The sequence below is a fragment of the Pelobates fuscus genome, chromosome 2, assembly GCF_036172605.1.
Source record: "Pelobates fuscus isolate aPelFus1 chromosome 2, aPelFus1.pri, whole genome shotgun sequence".
In the NCBI taxonomy this organism is placed as follows: Eukaryota; Metazoa; Chordata; class Amphibia; order Anura; family Pelobatidae; genus Pelobates; species Pelobates fuscus.
In genome coordinates, this window is record NC_086318.1 from 418,462,276 (window position 1) to 418,482,818 (window position 20,543).

The window sequence follows — 20,543 nt, forward strand, 5'->3', positions numbered from 1 at the left end:
AGACTTACAAATGATGTGTTAATAGCTATGATATCAACCAAACATAGAACTCACTTATTAGCCCCTTAAGGACACAACTTCTGGAATAAAAGGAAATCATGATGGAATATTTCCGTCATGTGTCCTTAAAGGACCACTATAGGCACCCAGACCACTTCAGCTCAATGAAGTCGTCTGGGTGCCAGGTCCATCTAGGATTAACCCTGCAGCTGTAAACATAGCAGTTTCAGAGAAACTGCTATGTTTACTTTAGGGTTAATCCAGCCTCTAGTGGCTGTCTCATTGACAGCCGCTAGAGGCGCTTCTCACACATGCACATTCAGCCGAAGAGGGAGGAGAGTCCCCAGCGCCGGGCTCCCCTTTAAAAGGTGAGGTTTTAACCCCTTCCTCCCCTTAGAGCCTGGTGGGAGTGGGACCCTGAGGGTGGGGGCAGCCTTTCCTGTTTTCCTGGCACTATAGTGGTCCTTTAAGGAGTTAGTAATAAACTCCTCTTAATACCTAAGGCCATATTTATCCAGGTGAAAGTGACGTTGAGTAGGGCAGTGTGAAACATTGAGCGATTACAATAAAAACGGAACGTTGTAAATATAGAGAAACGTTCTAAGGAGTTGCTCCAGTTTTGCCTTGATAAATATTGTAGCATCTCCAAACTGTCCAGCAAATAAAGGTGAAATATTATTGGATCCCCAGTCACTGCGCAGACTGCTATAATAGCTGTATTCTGAATGTTTAGAAGTATGTTGTGTTCTTTTTAATTAATCAATGTTTTGTAATAATTTCATTAAAGGTACCTCCTTAAACCAGATTTCATGCGTCGTCCTGATCGAACGTTTGACCCTTTTTCAGAAACCCCCGTAGATGGTGTGATTGCAGCAACTTGTTCTGTTCAGGTAAATAAATACATCATTAATATCCTTGAGCCACATGATCAGAAAATGTAATTATAAACATGAATTGCATAAAAAAAATGCACTAAAGCCATTGGGTCTACTGTCCTTTGTGTCATCGTACAGTGAACAAAGAATATTAATCATATAGTGAACTATGCACTGCTGTTTCAAACATGCACACTAGGTGGTGCTGTTTAAAACATGATTAAAGGGACACTATAGTCACCTGCTTAATGAAGCAGTTTTGGTGTATAGAACATGCCCCTGCAGCCTCATTGCTCAATCCTCTGCCATTTAGGAATTAAATCCCTTTGTTTATGAACCCTAATCACACCTCCCTGCATGTGACTTGCACAGCCTTCCATAAACACTTCCTGTAAAGAGAGCCCTATTTAGGCTTTCTTTATTGCAAGTTCTGTTTAATTAAGATTTTCTTATCCCCTGCTATGTTAATAGCTTGCTAGACCCTGCAAGAGCCTCCTGTGTGTGATTAAAGTTCAATTTAGAGATTGAGATACAATTATTTAAGGTAAATTACATCTGTTTGAAAGTGAAACCAGTTTTTTTTTTCATGCAGGCTCTGTCAATCATAGCCAGGAGAGGTGTGGCTAGGGCTGCATAAACAGAAACAAAGTGATTTAACTCCTAAATGACAGTGAATTGAGCAGTGAAATTGCAGGAGAATGATCTATACACTAAAACTGCTTTATTTAGCTAAAGTAATTTAGGTGACTATAGTGTTTCTTTAACTGTCTGGTTTGCTTGATAGCAAGAAAAATTAATGTATGTACTTAGGGCTAATACTTTGAACATCTCATTTAATGTGTGTTAACCTTTTTTCATTTGATGCTCTGTTTTCTTTTAAATGTATATTGAAGATTTATTTATGGACATCACAATGTAGTTAATTCCTGGCACAGACAGGGCACAGATTGCACTGGGGAAGGAGACTCAGAACCATTGTATGTTACTTCTTCTCTCTCTCTTTGCTGAATGGTAGGCGCAAGGGGCAGAGATTATAAGAATGATTACAGCGCTTATTTCTAAGGTAGCGGTAAATACAGTGGTATGGATTTCCATAGAAGAGGAAATAATCCGTCGTTATAGTTCTCCTCTTCCTTTGTAGTGTATGCCCTAAGTCCGAGCCTGAATTTGTTACATTTTTAAATATTCATTTAAAATAAAATAAAACAAACAATCACAAAAAATCTTAACGCAAGTAATAGGTGATTTTCCATGTTATATTTAATGGTATTTTTTTTAGAGAAGTGGCAGTTGTTACAAAGTTACATAGGCTGAAAAAAGGCTTGCGTCCATCAAGTTCAACCATCCAACATGGGAGACAAATTAAATGGTGCTTTATTCAAATGTGTCATTTTTTTTATTACATTTTCTAAATAATTTTTACAAATGATATTGTAGGTAATATCTGGACAGTTCCTCTCAGACAAAAAAGTCGGGACATATGTAGAAGTAGACATGTATGGATTACCCACAGACACCATACGGAAGGAGTTCCGTACTCGTATGGTAATGAACAATGGCCTGAATCCGGTTTACAATGAAGATCCATTTGTATTCCGTAAGGTGAGTAATAATGCTGGTGATATCGTCAGCTCTTCACACTCCAAATTCAGTATCTCAGACTAGCAATAGATTGGTGCTTATCAAGTTCAACTTTCATTCTTTCAGTCAAATGGTGATCATTAGTTCTGGGTAATAATAACATCAAGATCTTAGTGTGCATTTGAAAACATATAACAGATAAGTGGACCAATCCTGAGTTAAAGGGAAACTCCAGTGCCAGGAAAACGATCCGTTTTCCTGGCACTGGAGGGTCCCTCTCCCTCCCACCCCCCAATCCCCAGTTACTGAAGGGGTGAAAACCCCTTCAGTCACTTACCAGAGGCAGCGACATGTCCCACGTCGCTGCTTCCTCCTCCCCCGCCGCTCCTCCTTCTGCTTACGTCGGCCGGTGGGCGAGACTGATCTCGCCCGCCGGCCGAGGAGACCTAATGCGCATGCGCGGCAATGCCGCGCATGCGTATTAGCGCACCCCATAGGAAAGCATTGAAAATGATTTTCAATGCTTCCCTATGGGGAATAGAGCGACGCTGGAGGTCCTCACACAGCGTGAGGACGTCCAGCGACGCTCTAGCACAGAAAACCTGTGCTATAGAGCAGGAAGTTCCCTCTAGTGGCTGTCTAATAGACAGCCACTAGGGGAGGACTTAACCCTGCAAGGTAATTATTGCAGTTTTAAAAAAACTGCAATAATTACACTTGCAGGGTTAAGGGTAGTGGGAGTTGGCACCCAGACCACTCCAATGAGCAGAAGTGGTCTGGGTGCCTGGAGTGTCCCTTTAAAGTCTTTGATAATATTATGTATATTAACCCTTGCCAGGCACAGAGTCAGGATTATTCACTAACGTGAGAATTTAAGGTAAAAAAATCTGAAATGGAAAAAAATTTCTCTAAGCTAGCTATGCTTTCAAGTTCCGTTTCTCTGGTCTTAAATTTGAAATTGACTTTAAACTCTCAACTTAGTAAATACCCTGAGTGACTCTGAAACAATGTATCTACAACTCTTCCAGAATGCTGTGCTGCATATAAATGAATATCGGCATTGACTTTGCTTTAATATTTTTCAGATACAACATAAAAATCATTAAGCTTTCTTCAAATCTGGTGGCCATTGAAAAGCCCCCCAAAAAAGCAAAACTGTGCAGCCCATGACATTCAGACAGTAACCTTTGTGTCTGAAAGAAACAAGGGTTACCGTCTGTGTGTACCACTTAAGGACTGCACAGTTTTGCTTTTTGGGGGGCTTTTCGATAGTCCACCAGATTTGATTTATTATTGGAAATCTCACAGAGAGTGTCAAGCTAAGAGTTATTACAAATATGGCGAGGCCATTTGAAAAATGATTCAGCTCAGTGGGGACACTTTTTTAATCTCTCCATAGTTTTAGTAGCTATGCAAAATAATAAATATTTATTTCACCTTTATGAGATTCTTTAGAATGCTGCTATATCTGATTAGTTCTTGTTGGTAATCCTTCTGAAAGCCAACTAAGCATTAGCTTGTGAAGAAGTTAAACCGAATCTTAAATGTGCTCTGTTTTGGATCCCAGGTTATCTTACCTGACCTTGCTGTGCTAAGGATAGCAGTGTATGATGACAATAATAAACTGATAGGCCAGAGGATATTGCCGCTAGATGGTCTGCAGGCTGGATACCGACACATTTCACTTCGAAATGAAGGCAACAAGCCAGTTTCCTTACCTACAGTCTTCTGTAACATTGTCCTGAAGACCTATGTTCCTGATGGTTTTGGAGGTAAGGTATTTAAAAAACAAATATGTGCTACAAAAGTCAGCAGGAGGTAATACATGTTCCTGACTGCGGTGTTGCATGGATGATTAAAAAACCCTATTGCATGGATAAACACCAGTGGCATAATTAGTAGTTATGGATAGCGTGTAGATCTGCATCCCTGCAACCTGTTTTCAACTAATGACCCTACTGATGGATCAACTGGTTAGTCCTGCTGCCGCCTTGGCCCATGCTTGTAGAGAGTGAGGATACCTTTATAAAACCACTTACCCAGAAAGCCTTGGTCTCGCCCAGAATGGAACCACTAGCACCACTATATGTACACCATATACCCATCAAGGGAAGATATCAAACAGGAATAGGTGTTACCATTGACATTTTCATGCACATGGTTAGCTCCACCTTTTAATATCCATGGAAATTAGTTACACAGTAAATTGAATTGCTAGGAATTTATGCAATACAAACATAAAATAAATAATGATACAGTATATAATAAATAAGAGCTATATTTTGTGGCCTGTAAAATTGTATCTGTTTTTTTGGACATTGTGGATGTTGCATATTACAGTCTTTCTACCTTCTACATAATCCAGCCCATATCAGATTTGTGATTAATATCCAATTTATTTATCCACTTCTCAGATATTGTTGATGCCTTATCAGATCCAAAGAAGTTTCTTTCTATCACTGAAAAAAGAGCCGACCAAATGAGGGCGATGGGCATTGAAACAGTGAGTATATTATCATCATAGTATCATCGTATTCAAACTACAACTCGTGTGCTAAGTCCACTTTACAGAAAACTATTTGCAATTCGTGAAGTTTCTTCAGAATTTGTCTGTGTAACATAATGTCGCACTATAGAACTGTTGGAAAATTACAGCCATACTTTATATTTGAAAGAAAAATAGCAGGAGCAGAGCATCTTTAAACTGGCAGATGTAAGGAGAAGTTCAGTGATCTATAGTGATAGTGATTATACCTTTTGGTGTTTGAATTATTTTTTTTCTTTCTCTCTAAACCGGGTAAAGTATTCTACCAAACGCCTGATTGACACTTGAAGTATCCAGAGAGTGATGTGGAGTGTGAAAGAAAATGGTGTCACAGCAAATTGAATTCTAGAACCCAGTATACATATACACGTGTATATGTATATATATATATTTCCTATTTTATTTATTTTTTTCTTTTACGGGATCTTACCGTTAAAACAGTGGACTTCATTGCACGACACATGAAATCTCTTAACACATGGTAGGACTGACTGCAGCAAATTGCTGCTGCAGCTTGGAAGTGTAATAACTTTAAAAGATCATGTAATATAAAAGTTACACGGGGCTTAAAGGGACACTGAAGGCACTCAGACCACTTCATCTCGATACATTGATTTGGGTGCAGTACCCCTGCTGTTTTAAGCCTGCAATCGAAAACGTTGCTGTTTTGCATGAACGCCAATGTTCTCATTGCAGGGTTAAACACACCTCTAGTGACTGGTTTCCTGACAGACATTTAGAGGTGTTCCCCTGTGAGCACTGAGTCACAACTGCTCACAGAGAGAATATGATTGACACTAGTCTCTTGAAGCTTCCCTATGGGGAGGTTTGTAATGGTGCAGATAACAATCTTGATGATCTCAGCCAGGGAGGCAAAGCGGCAGCACAGAGTCCGGCACAGTAAGGGCTGAAAGATACCGGTAAGTAAAAAAAGCAAAACAATTTTATTGTAATAAAATTGTTTTATTGCACACCGGGGGGTGAACAGCCAAATAGCTAGCAGAGCACTAATAGCGTTAGGAATACATGTTTTCCATCCTGGTATGTTAAATATATATAAATATGAAAATTATACATTTTGAACTTCTAATCTCATGATTTGTTGTGATGTGAATATATAAAACATGAGATATGTATGAAATATTGCTCTGCATAAAAACAAATTGGGATTTTTTTTTCTCCCATGACATTTTTATCTTGATTAACGATGTCTGTAAATGGAATGATTTCAATTCTAAAAAGCCATTCTGTGATCTCAGTTTGAACCTGTAAACATGTTTTGCAAAGAGAATATCGGGAAGAAAACCTGCAGGCAATCTTGAATTCCCTTGCAAAAATCACTGATTACATACTAATGACAGAGCCCTGAATGGAACACTTTGTAATGAAAATAGGCCATACTCCCTGTTATAATCACTGCTAGGCCGTTTCTGAAAGGATATTATTGAATTACAAAGAATGTAGCAGCTACAGAACCGGAAACAAAGGAATAATGACTACCTCGGCAGAATACAGGAATTTATTTATGGTAATTGCGAGTTACCTTATTGGTACTGTGTACTTTCTCTGTTCTGGCCTACGTTTTATATGTTTATCAACTGCCCATGGCTAACACTCTCAGCCTATCACCGGCCACTGTTACACAACAGTTTGACACCTGAAGGTGAGAATGTTCCTTTCATGGGAAAAAATGAAATGACTAGATTTACTAAAAGTTTTTTTGCCATGAAAGGGATCTAAATATCCCTGTTATTTCTATATTGTTGCTTTTTCTCGTTATAAAAACAATGCATGTGTTCTACAGAAAAGTGTAGCCTCTCACCAATACAATACTTGGCAAATAGCTTTCAAAATATAAGATAGACCATGTTTGCAATCCATTATCCATGATCCAATCTGTTATGATTTCAAATGTTACTGGGTCTCACCAACTAGGCATCTTAAATTTAGAATAAAATGGATCTAACTATTTGATACCTTGTGATAACCTTACTGTTGATGTAATTAGTTAGTCTAAACAATGACTCACATACATACAAACAAATGTATATTAAAGGATTACTATAGCATCAGGAATGCATACCTATATATATATTTATCTATATCGGTGTGTGTCCCTCCCTACTGTTTGCAATAAAAATTGAAAAAAATACCTTTTTAAAGCACTGGGACTCCCTCAATGCAACTGGACAGAGTTGATAGAGGAGCATTGGGGACCTAATGTGCATGCGTGGTGTGTGCCACATGTGCGTTCAAGGTTCCTCATATGAAAGCATTGTATTCAGTGATTTCCCAAGTTTACGGACAGCCTGTGGTGGCTGTCACTTCTAAACCATTAAAGCTTTTTGGAAAAAGCATGAAATTTGATCTTAACATTGTGCTAGTAGTTTTGTTAGCAAATGGACAGCTTGGAAGAAAAAACCTATTTAAAAACAGGTCTTGCTCCCATTTCTCAGTCAAATCTTTGGTATAGACCAGCGGTTCCCAAACTGTGCCAGGGCGCTGCGACATGCACAGAGGGGTGCCGCGGAATGTTTTCCTGATGTTATGATTATAGCACCGGGGAAACATTACTGCTCAACAGGGACCTGGTCGAGTGCCGCGGTCCTTTAAGACCGCGACCGGGCGCCTGTGGTGTCAGACGGCTGGGAGGAAGTGACACCCTGTGTGTGTGTGTGTGTGTATATATGTATATATATATATATATGTCAGTGTGCTTCTGTGTCTGTGCATACATCTGTGTATGTGCATTTGTGTGTCAGGGTGTGTGTGTTTTGTGTGTGTATCTGTGTCAGGGTGTGGGCATGTATCAATATATGTGTGTGTCAGGGTGCATGTGTGTATATGTCGGTGTGTATCTACGTGTGTGTATGTGTCGGTGTCTATATGAATTTGTGTGTATGTGTCGGTGAATTTATGTGCATGAATATCTGTGTAAGTATGTATGTATGTATGTATGTGGTAGTGTATGTTCATACATCCAAACAGTCAAACACCAGCACAACATACAAGCACACTCCTGCAATCAAACTAAAAAAATAAATAAATATACAAAAACACCCCTTCACTCAAACACAAATACCTCACACAAATGTACATCTGCATTTAAAAGTGAACATTACATTCAGACACACCCCTGCAATCAAACGCAAACATCACATACAAACACACCCCTGTTTTAAAACACTAAAACTATACAAGCACCTATATGCAAACACCAACACTGTACATTACACTGTAGCGCCAGTAAATGCTGCAGCGCTGTACAGATATACAACCTAGAAATTTTGACTTGGGTGCTTTGGAAAAATATTGAAATATTAAGGGCACCTTGAACCTAAAAAGTTTGGGAACCACTGGTATAGACTATATGCAGACAATTTGTCTGGCAAGGAAGAGCAGAAAAGTCCACCCTCAGTCTGTCCTTCTGCTCTCCCAAGTTTATTGATAAGCCACATGTAGCCATCTTTTTAACATTGCTTGACTCCATCACAGGTTCTAAAGCTAAGTCATAACGCATCAATGTTGCTCACACAATCTTCAGCAAGCACCAATCAGTAATGGTTCTGCTTTACAATGATTTAAACAAGGAGTAATGCAGGTTCCACAGCTTTACCCCAACTTCTGCGCACGGTGCTTCAGGCCAAGATGTCAGACAACTGAATAATTCCATTTGTGTTGGGGAACAAACCTCAAATGATTAATAAATCTACTTTTTTTTTTTTTTTTAACCAGAAAAATGATTTAATGTTTAGGTCTCTTGCTAAGTTATAGTATGATATACCCTATAATAAAAAGGTGAATTGTATTTTTTTTAATGTTTGTTTCAGAGTGATATAGCAGATGTGCCAAATGACAACTCAAAAAATGATAAAAAAGGGAAGGTCAATAATGCCAAAACAAACGTGACTCCTCAAAGCAGCTCCGAACTGAGGCCAGCGACAACGTCCACATCTGGTACAGGGCTAGAATCTAAAAGAGGTAATTATTATTAATATTATTTTTAGTTTTATACTGGGAAGTCTGTTGATGTGAAATAACACAGGGATCTGTCTTCCTAAAACCCCAGCAAAATGCTTAGAATAACTTAAAAGGACACTGTAGGCACCTAGACCCATTGAGATCCATCTCAATGAAGTGGTCTGTGTGCAGCGCCCATAGTGTTTTGCGCTCACAATTTAAAACATTGCGGTTTTGGAGATATGGCCATGTTTTCATTGCATGGCTAAACATACCTCTAGTGGCTGTTACACTGATAGCCACTAGATGGTGCTTGCCAAGTGGGATCCAAGTCAGACGCGATTCTTGATTTTTAACATCGTCATGCATTGCATCCTCTGATGCTTCTCATAGAGAAGCATTGGATTCAGTGCTTATTTATGAGAAGGATTTAATTAGCTGAGCATGGCACTTGCCACGCATGCATATCTTATCCACAACTCTTCCCTGTGAGAAGCATTGGATCAGGCAAGAAGTCGTCAAGACGTCCGCATATTTGCTGACAAATAAAAAAGTAGCTGGATCGGGTCGCCAGGAGCACTGGAAAAAAAGGTAAGTAAAGAGTTATGGAGGGTACAGTTTTAAATAAAAATGGGGTGAATAGGGGTACAAACAAAACCAATATATGAAAAAATAAAGATTATACATTTCTCACTATAATTTCCCTATAATGCATGACGGTGATCCATTTTGGGTTAATACAAACTACATTTATTAAGATTTTTTTTTTATTTTTGCATAGCTACCTTTCTATTTTTATAAATGTTTTTAATCTCCTAATTTGTTTCAGTAATGGAACTCGTTCCTCAGGTGAAACTTGAAGAGTTGAAACAAATGAAGGTACCGGTATATATTTTTTGGAACTTATCAGTTTGGTGTGACTCGTGCTCGTTGGTGGAAGTTTGTCTTGCAGTTTATAGCTAAATATCATTAGTAGCGATGATACGAAAAACATTACAAAGCCTACGGCAGACTTGTAAATCTCTCAGGGTCTTTTGGCAAAGTGAGAATTCAAAGTAAATTCAAATTGAATTTGAAATTTAAGATTGAAACTGAACTGTAATTATTCTCTAAGCTGCCTATGCCTTCAATTTGGCTATTGTGGCCTTACATTTGAATTTCACTTTTAATTTACTTAGTTATCACTATATTGAACGATCTTATCTGTTAACTAAACATTTTGTTGTCATTTTGTATAACGTATTGTTTAAGTCTGATGGGAGACATAAGGTTTTCTTCGCTCCTGCTTTTTTATATTACAAAAAAAGTTAGAATATGAAATAATTTGACAGCATGTCTTTAAAACATGTTTTATTTTTGTTTTGATAAATGATCAAATACTGGATTACTGACTAAACTATGAATGTTGATACACTTAAAAGCAGTGCTAGGAAAACTAATAGAAAGTGATTACCCCCCCCCCAAAGTCCCTGTTTAGTAGGGACAGTCCCTAGTTTGGGTTTAAATCCCTCTGTACAGCTTTTCTATCCTATTGTCCCTCTTTTTAGGAGCTCCATATTGTTTGTGTGCCTGAGTGTTAATTAGAGCTCCACAGCAATAATACTCACAGTAATGTGTATTTGAACTACAATAAATAATTGAATGTTAGTTCCATAACTTGTTATTAGTAAGTTGCATAAACGTTCTCAGACCCCCTTACCACACCCCCACTATCACCCCTAAAATTAAAGTGTCCCTCTTTGGCCATTTGACGTGTTTAGAAGTATGCAATTGTATAGCCTACGTGTGAACCAGTTGTTATATATATGTACTAGTGCACTCTATAGTAGTTAGTGCAACATTTATACCAAATGCTTTCAATCTATTTTCTAAAATATTACTGTAAAATACAATTAGATCTAGACGTTTCTTAGACATTCTGCTAGCTCGATGTATATGTTAAATTGTATCCTCTAATGCCACCTTATCATCGTTACATGATAGATGAATACTGTCAATGGTTTTATAGCACAAAATGTGAATTACTCGGGCTCAGCGTGTAACTGTAACATTTCGGAAACCCCTTTTAGGCATACATCAAACAGCTGAAGAAGCAACAGAAAGAAGTCAATGCTCTGAAGAAGAAACATGGGAAGGTAAGAGATTCGTTTTTTTTCTGTCTGTGGTTGTATGTAACGAAGAGGAAAACACTGGTTCACAAATTTCTCCTTGAAACAGTCGTGGTGGTTTTATCTGAATATATTTCTCACAACAAATTCACAGGACAGGTCATGGATGCCAAGCATTTATAGAATCTTTGTATAACCTATCATTAGGTGCTACCAAATGTTTAAACATCCAATATGAGACACGGATTATAAACAATGTTTTCATGCTTTGCAACTAGATGTAGTGATTGGTAACCTGGAGGTGTTGTTGGTTTCCTTATAAACGTGCTGGTTGGCTGAGGAAATGGTCATTGTGGTTCAACAGATGGATAATGTGCTATCCTGTTTTTATATAATTATAGTAGTAGATAAGTAGCAACATCTGTGTAACATTGTAGTGAAGATATACAAAGCTCAAAGTTATAGGGACATGAGTATTTTGGATGACATCGATTACATTACAGAAAGATGACTCCCTTGGACGGTACTACAATTCTGTGTCAACTTTGAAATAGGGCTGTGTATAAAAAAACAACAACCAGAAAACTGTCTTGGACATATTAGGAATATTAGGACTTTCCGTTCCAACATGAGATTTTCTAAAGGCCAGATTGTGTTGATGGCTTTGAATCTCATTGGTTGTTAAGTTTTTACACAAAACAAAGGCAGAATGGCATGAAATCCCGAGAGTGCGTTCTCTCTTTAGTTTGTTATGGACTGAGGTCAAATATTTTACTCAATTGGAAGCTAGAAATACAGTAAGATACTAAATAATTGCCAATGTGCACCAGTAACCGTTTCCGTCAGCTAATTAGAATGAAGTGATGGTGTTGAATCTGTAATTTGTATATAAATGGGGTCTTTAGTAATATGGGAATGGGTATTTATTTTTGGGGTGTACAAACTAAAAGAAAAATGTGATTTAGAGTAATATCATGTGGATCACTGTAAATCGACTTCTCCTCTTGGGAGAATATTATTTAGGGAATTCATTTAGATGTTGAATGTGCATGGCATTACTTGTATAGATGTACAGTCCGCAGTGAGAATGGCGGAGAAAATGTCACTAAATCCCTGTGTTACCATCCATGTCTAGTAGATGGTTGGACATTCAGACTTATGCATTGTGATCACAACGTGGTGAGAAATGACAGATGTCCCACGTAGAACCAACACGGAGAAATGTATGACCCAAACTGAACAGCAGAGACTCTGTAGATGGCAGTGTCCTTTGACATTAGCCAACTAGTTGAGAATTTTACTACTTAAAACATTATCTCTTTTAACTTGCACTTGGCTTTTTTTTTTTTTTTAAACTTTGTTTTTAAGTATAGGCAGAATAAAATATGACAAACTATTATTTCATTTAATCCTTTCATTAAACTTTGAGCTTAGTTCTAAAGTGCCAACATTCTGCTGTAATATAGGTTATTTTCAGAGATACTTGTCTCTGCTTTTTTTTATTCTTTCCTTTTTTGGTGCTACCTGGATTCACTCTATATGTAAGATCCTTCCACCAGATCCATTTTCTGTCTGTTTATGGGCATTTTGTATAGGGATTGGCTTGTATTAGTTAGTTATTAGTTTTATATATTGCGATGGGGGGGGTGGAGGGGGTTCTACACTATTGTGTTGATATTTTTCTGTTTTAGAGATTTTTGTTTGCTTTAACTATTGGATTCAAAGAAGATATAAAGGCTGTATCCAAAGCATTACATCTGGAAATGGTTAATAATTTGAAACCTTGCTCCCACTCCTCTCATTTTATTGTCCCCTCATTGTCCCCTTTTCTCTCTTTATTGTCTACCCTTCTTTTATCCCCCAAATTCTCTTTATGTATTTTTACAGTCGCTGTCCATCTCTATCCAATTCCCTTTGTGTTCTCTGTGTATCTTCTGTATCAGACAGATACTGTAAACATCTATGTTGCCAATTGCTGTAAGGTTGTTTTGCTGTTTAATGCTGTTAATCAGCTATTTCCCTCACTAAATGCTATGCCCAGCTTGACATAAATCAACTATAGTGCCAGTTTCACATCTCACATTCCACATCTAATCACGGTGCTATAATTCATATCTCATATTTTATCACACAGTTGTCTTTCACTCATTTTATGTATTTTACCGCTTACATATTTCATTTCCATGTTGCAATCTAACCCCTCACTTGCCATATTTTATAATATGACATATTTCTCCTTTATGTACTAAAACTCAACTAACCATGAGTACTAGGCTGTGAAGAAACAATTAAAGGGTCATTGGAACCACCATAGCAACTGTGTGCCACTGCATAATTTATAGTGTGGAGAGTGCTCTGTTTGCTGTCTTTATGTCCAGAGTGTCTTCTAACTGTGGTGATTTGTAAAAATTGCTGCAGCAATAAGAGTGGCCCTTGAATTGAGAAGACTTTTGCTTCCTCGTTTGCCATCCATGATCTGTCCAACTTTTGCATGGTGAACTCATAACTGGCGGCCATATCTATGGCAGGTAAACGGCTTAGGAGAATTCTCTGCACAGACAGACATGTACACACAGCTGCGAACCTCACTATAAACTGCTATCAGTCTACTTAACAGTTTCACGGATCAGAACTGACATAATGTATGGATAATTGTGGGACAAAATATTAAAATACAAAACAAAACATTGACTGGAATTAGTGGATTATGTGCTGCAGTTATAGCAAATTTAAAAGTGAGAAAACTTTTATTATTAGAATTATTTATTATTTTAATTGAATGCGTTATCTATACCTGCCCTTCAAACTCTGTGTGGTTAGAGTGCATTAGGATATCTCAATTTAAAGTAATTTGGCTTTCAACTTGAAAATGATTATTTATGAAAAAAAATGTTGATTCTTACAAAAAAAACTTTGTTTTAATGTGAAACCTCATCAAATCCTATATGTAGTTATCTGTTTGTGTAAGACATTAACCTTGAGACCTCATTACTTTCCAACTTAACTGAAAACCTGTGTTTGATTGTGTGCAAAGTAAAATGTACAGTTTTTAACAGTTGTACCGTGCACTTATTACTGTATAGAATAAATAATGACGGCATTATGGCTGTAGTATATTTTCTTATGGCAGATAGTGCTGCCATTGACATCATGTATTACATGTGGCTTTACTATTTGTGGTTTCTGTGATAGCAGTTGTTTCCTATCACATGTATATAGTTACCTGACAGTGTACAGAACACTGGTGAGACCTCACTTGGAGTATTGTACGCAGTACTGGAGACCGTATCTCCAGAAGGATATTGATACCTTAGAGAGAGTTCAAAGAAGGGCTACTAAACTGGTTCATGGATTGCAGGATAAAACTTACCAGGAAAGGTTAAAGGATCTTAACATGTATAGCTTGGAGGAAAGACGAGACAGGGGGGATATGATAGAAACATTTAAATACATAAAGGGAATCAACACAGTAAAGGAGGAGACTATATCTAAAAGAAGAAAAACTACCACAACAAGATGACATAGTCTTAAATTAGAGGGGCAAAGGTTTAAAAATAATATCAGGAAGTATTACTTTACTGAGAGGGTAGTGGATGCATGGAATGGCCTTCCAGCTGAAGTGGTAGAAGTTAACACAGTGAAGGAGTTTAAGCATGCGTGGGATAGACATAAGGCTATCCTAACTATAAGATAAGGCCAGGGACTAATGAAAGTATTTAGAAAATTGGGCAGACTAGATGGGCCGGATGGTTCTTATCTGCCATCACATGTTTCTATTAAAGAGTATTTATAGTAATCAGGTAGCCATATGTTTGTACCATATCTTGGTGTAATAAAGATATAGCATTTTTATTAAATTTCATTTTAGCAACATCTAATAACAGTGAGCAGAGGAAAGTTTATTAATGATGTACATTATTTGGGGTGTGTAGAAATTTAGAGAGTTTCAAAATAAATCAATATGACTTTAATAAATTAGAAATGAATGCAATCCTGATCTATTTGTGATTCACATAAGGAATCAGATCAGGGTGAACTATAAGGTCACTATGGGCAGCTACCTAGAGCAAAATCACTAAAGCCCAATGAAGCAGTTTTAGTGTATACATTATGTTCCTGCACTCTCACTGCAGTCTCACTGCTCAATTCACTGCTATTAATGTTTTAAATCACCTTTGTTTCTGATTATGCAGCCCTAGCCACACCTCCCCTGGCTGTGACTCACTTCACTTCATGCATTTTTTTTCCCATTTTCAATCAGATCTTACAGCATAATGTGTTTACTTTACAATATTTTTTTATCTCCTGTAAATGGAACTTTAATTTCTTGCAGGAGACTTCTGCAGGCTATTAACACAGCAGGATATAATACATTCTATATTAAACAGACTGTACAATAAAGAACGTTTAAACATTAGCTCTCTCTTTACGTGAAATGAGTAGGGAGACTGTGCAGGTCACATGCAGGGGAGGTGAAAACGTGACTTAACTCCAAATGGCAGAGAACTGAGCAGCGAGACTGCATGGGGCATGACCTATACACCAAAACCACTCCATTAAGCTGAAGTTATTTTGGTGCATATAGTGTCCCTTTAATCATTCTCTGTAAGACATGCGTGACACAAGTTTAGAATTGATGAGATTCTAGTGGTGTTATTTACCAGCAGCAATGTCAGGTACGTATTGCAACACAGGAGTAAATGACAAACAAAAATAAGTGGCAATGCTATAGAGAAACATACTCTAAAGAACAGACATGAGTGAGTATTCTTGCAGCAGATGCTAGCCGCCCTGGCTTAAAAAAAGAAATGTAAGCACAGAAAGAAAATGATGTATTTTGAAGGATTAAAAGAACTGGCTTCGCTCTGCTGATGAATCACCAGTGTGGGTGGAAATCATTCTAGCTTAATAAGGGCCATCAGATTGCTTTTATTTAGCAGTCATACAAGTCTTTTTATTAGTACTGTTAAGACTAAAATGACATAGATTGCTGTTTGAGTGCACAGATACCGCGGTCCTTTCATTGCGGATTTGTCATGCTGTACACTGTACAGTTAGACGCACTCTCATGGGCAGTCTCTGAGCCAACAGAGATTTGTTTGTTTAGCTTTCAGTAACGGGCACAGTTGCTAGTATGCCACCCAGGCAGAAAAAATAAAACATCGACAAAAAGGGCTTCTTGTTCTTTTTGTCAGCATTGTTTGTAAACAGCAGCGTTTCCAAAATTGTTTGTTCATTAAATAGCAATACGTTGCAGACTGACCATTAAACGGTGACATGTGACAAAATAGAAAAGATGGAAAACTGTAATCTAAAGCGTTTCCAACTCTGCTATTTGGATGGACATTTTTGGGGAATAAAATTTGTGAAATCAACATCATTAACCCCATAATATATTTATTGGAGATTGTTTTGTTTTGTGGGGAGTGCAGGTGCCCAGGAGTACAAAGTGACACAGCAAAGCTCAGAGTGCAATAAAGTAACTTCACATTAACAAAATGAAGAATTATCTGGAAAAAATGGGGATGACCGGAATCCCTTGTATTGCTCCAGAGCAAAAAACTGCGGAGGGTAAAGCAAAGGAAAAAGTCCATTAGTAACAAAGGGAAGTGAAAAAAGCAGAGTATCGATTGGACAGGAAGGGAGTGGGTTGGAATTTGGAAGATGCATTTGGCGTATTTGATTTGAAGCCTGACCCATTGATACTTGGAACCTGTGTAATGTCTTACAAGTCTCTTCTGGTTCTCCAGAGCTGTTGTTACATTGTTTGTTTAATTACGTGGATGCTTTATTTTACGAGAGTTTTGGATAATATAGGAGACGGCATATATAGTAACAATTCTAAAGCTTGATATCTGCATATTTTAATAGAGAACATTTTGATTGCTGTTACCGTAATTTATTTTTTATTTTATGTTAGAATTCATGATGATTCTAGTGAAACCTTATATTTTTTAATTTGATGCATTCTGTGTACTTAATTCTGAATATCTTTGTATAGTTAAAGGGAATCTCCAGTGCCAGGAAAACAATCCGTTTTCCTGGCACTGGAGGGTCCCTCTCACCCCCCAATCCCCGGTTACTGAAGGGGTGAAAACCCCTTCAGTGACTTACCTGAGGCAGCGGCGCTGTCCTTCGTCGCTGTCTCCTCCTCCGCGCCGCTCCTCCTCTGCATTGCGTCGGCCAGTGGGCGAGACTGATCCCGCCCAACGGCCGAGGAGATCTAATGCGCATGCGCGGCAATGCCGCGCATGCGCATTAGCGCTCCCATAGGAAAGCATTGAAAAATTATTTCAATGCTTTCCTATGGGGAAATGAGCGACGCTGGAGGTCCTCACACAGCGTGAGGACGTCCAGCGACGCTCTAGCACAGATTTCCAGTGCTATGAAGGAGGAAGTGACCTATAGTGGCTGTCTAGTAGACAGCCACTAGAGGTGGAGTTAACCCTGCAAGGTAATTATTGCAGTTTATACAAAACTGCAATAATTACACTTGCAGGGTTAGGAGTAGTGGGAGTTGGCACCCATACCACTCCAATGGGCAGAAGTGGTCTGGGTGCCTGGAGTTTCCCTTTAATTATGAATAGATTTTTAATGCCCTTCTGTGTCACGTGTCAGTATGCCAGCCCCATAGGCATCATTCCCTCCTGAACACTAGTGCAATATTCTAGCCAACACCCCGCATTACCATGTCTTCCTGTTTCCCTAGTGCAATAGTGCAACACAAGAGATTCTCCGGGCACTCAAGGTGTACAAGCCGCAGGCAGTTTTACTAGAATAAGAATTGGAACAGCAACGTTTCGACCTGGCTTGACAAAGACCTCTTAGCAGGTCCAAACGTTGCTGCTTTCTTGTGTTGTCTTATCGTTGTGGGATTGCTGGTCTTGCTCCGGAGCACCGGGTGGCTGCTGAGATTGAGTACGGCTCCTATTTTCATTTTTGCAATATAGTGCAATAGTGCAGTCTCCTTTATGCTCAAACTATAATCAATGCTGTAATACTCCAATGTGGCACCTTCCATTACCCCCATCTCACTAGTGGAGGACTCCCAACACCACACCCACAATTGCAACCTGTCATACCAGTGAAATACTTTAGCCTCACACATTGATTCACTAGTGACATACTCTGGCACACCATCCTGTCACAATAGTACTCTGTTGTCCTCTGTCACCATGGTTTATTTTAGCTCCACACCACCACCAGCTTGCTAGGGCATTACTGTAGCCTCACACTTACCATTTGCACGTGCATATTAATCAAGCCTGACACTCACCTTTAACCCGTGTCTCACTAGTGCAACGCACTTTATTTTGAAAACGAATTACTGTAATCATTAATATGGATTCCTGCCGAGTTCAGAGGAGTGGATTACAAGATGGCCGCTAATAATCAAAACAATTGCACTAATTGAATTGCTGCTAGATCAAACAATATGTTGCACTGTTTCTCATCCCATAATGCATTGCACACACAAACCATTCACCAACACCTTGCGCACTGATCCACAATGAAATGCTGACAGGGTTTTTCAACAAAGTAAGAATTCAAAGTGAATTTCAAATTCTAAATCAACTATGCTTTAAGTACGGTCACTCTGGCCCGAAATGTGAAATTTGTTATAAATTAATACTAACTAACCTTGTAAACAATTGTACCCATCAGACACCTGGCTTTCCTAATCGTTACGGGGTTAAGGTGTAGTGTGTGTGTTCCATTGGGCGGGCTATACCATTCAGACTATATGGATATAATATAAACTTCAGTATAAAGATAATTTTGTTAAATACAGCCAATATGTTGCAATACTTATTGTGCAAAAGAAAACTGTTACACAACGGACAATATAACATCATATTTATCTCTCGTATATATATATATATATATATATATATATATATTTATCTCACTTATTATGACCAGCATAACATTGCTGCTATCTTTTTTTTTTTTCTCTAATGAAAATATATTTAAAGCAAAAGAAAGTTTGTTGTTTTGATGGCATAAACGTGGTATCCATGTGTTTCCCAGGGGCCACAGAATTTATAATGTGCAGCTGTGTCACGTGGACACGTGTTTCTTAATGTCTAATCCAACAGAGGTGCTGTTTTACAGGAAGAGAGCTCTATGCAAAAGGCGCACTGTACACAATCAGACAAGTTAGTGGCACAGTTTGCTAAAGAAAAAATGTCTATTGAGAAGACCTTAGAGAAAGCAATCAAGAAAAAAGGGTAAGACTGAAATTGGTTCAACATAATTAAACAATACCAGTCTATACAAGCACCACTGACTAATACATTTAATCCAGATTTTTACAGATTTCCAAGATGAGATATGATTTATTTATTTTTAACTTATGCACTAGGGCCAAAGATAGCCTACTCCAGAAGATGGATTCGTCCGAAATGTCTATTTTCAATAATATCTGGGAAATAAAATCTAGAACCAATTAATGACATCGGGATCTATCCAAGTATTAACATTAAACCATTAATTAAACCATTAAACTCTTTATTAACACATTCCATCCCAGTGTGTTTCAACTTCATACATAGAAAAAACCTTTAATATAATTTGGGGTGCTGATTTACAAATTTCAGAATTACTTATTCTCTGTCAGGTATACTATATTTCTTTAATCACACGTGGTCAAAATTCGATCCCAGTGATTGGAGAACTACAACGCTGCCAAAGTATCAAGGAGTTAAATCCCTACAATAGCTGGGGTTCTACCGTTTGGCAGAGAGTGTAAGAAGTGGAGTTGATGCTCAGAATGGCATTGACCATGATACCACTGGTTTAGCTAGTGCTCACCTAGTTAATAAAAAAAATATTTTTATAATATATATATATATAGTTTATAATTTATTGTACATTCACCCTTTCAATGCCAGATATTTGCAGTTTGTCCATGTCATCAGCTTCCAACACAACATAGTAGCAAAGTGATCATCAGTCTGGTTGATCAGATCTACATTTCCCATAATGCTCAAAGGATGAAAGGTCAAAGTTTTATAAAATGTAAAAAAAAAAAAATATTTGTTTTTAGCTGCTTTCGAAATTGCAAAATTATTGATAATCCAGAAAATTGAGAATTTCACAGACATTTCATTAGCAATTACATATGAATTCTAATCATTATACAGTATATACGGTTTTAAAGTGTATCTTCATATTGTGTGACAGACACATTTTAGGAATGGGCTTTGTTTATATGACATTAGATTACATTATTACTTTATAAAACCCCTGTCACAGATAGCTTTGCAGAGATCTAGGGAAGGAGGCCCACTATGGGGCATCCTGTTTGAAATAGAATGAGGTATCCATTAGGTTTACCCTCCTTTTTAATTGAGGCCAGGATACCTCACATGTTCCCATGGCTGAATTTTTGTAGTTATTTATTTTAGTTTATCATGGTTCAAGTCTGGATATCAGGAGCATTAGATCAATGCTAGGGTATAGCACATAGAT

General features: G+C 37.9%; 2 protein-coding genes across 7 annotated transcripts in view; both read left to right on the forward strand.

Annotated features, from left to right (window-relative positions):
* Nucleotides 1–20,543, forward strand: part of PLCB4 (phospholipase C beta 4) — a 319,240-nt gene that overhangs the window by 274,607 nt on the left and 24,090 nt on the right. For 5 of the 6 annotated variants that reach the window (XM_063444010.1, XM_063444007.1, XM_063444012.1 and 2 more), the window contains exons 27-34: nt 788–890; nt 2,313–2,477; nt 4,024–4,228; nt 4,871–4,959; nt 8,832–8,982; nt 9,791–9,840; nt 11,031–11,096; nt 19,185–19,300. In XM_063444010.1, the coding sequence (XP_063300080.1) occupies nt 788–890; nt 2,313–2,477; nt 4,024–4,228; nt 4,871–4,959; nt 8,832–8,982; nt 9,791–9,840; nt 11,031–11,096; nt 19,185–19,300 (945 nt within the window). The remainder of the gene's footprint in view (nt 1–787; nt 891–2,312; nt 2,478–4,023; nt 4,229–4,870; nt 4,960–8,831; nt 8,983–9,790; nt 9,841–11,030; nt 11,097–19,184; nt 19,301–20,543) is intronic. The other variant, XM_063444013.1, reaches the window with a different exon arrangement.
* Nucleotides 1–20,543, forward strand: part of LOC134587546 (uncharacterized) — a 248,165-nt gene that overhangs the window by 154,080 nt on the left and 73,542 nt on the right. The window lies entirely within an intron of this gene.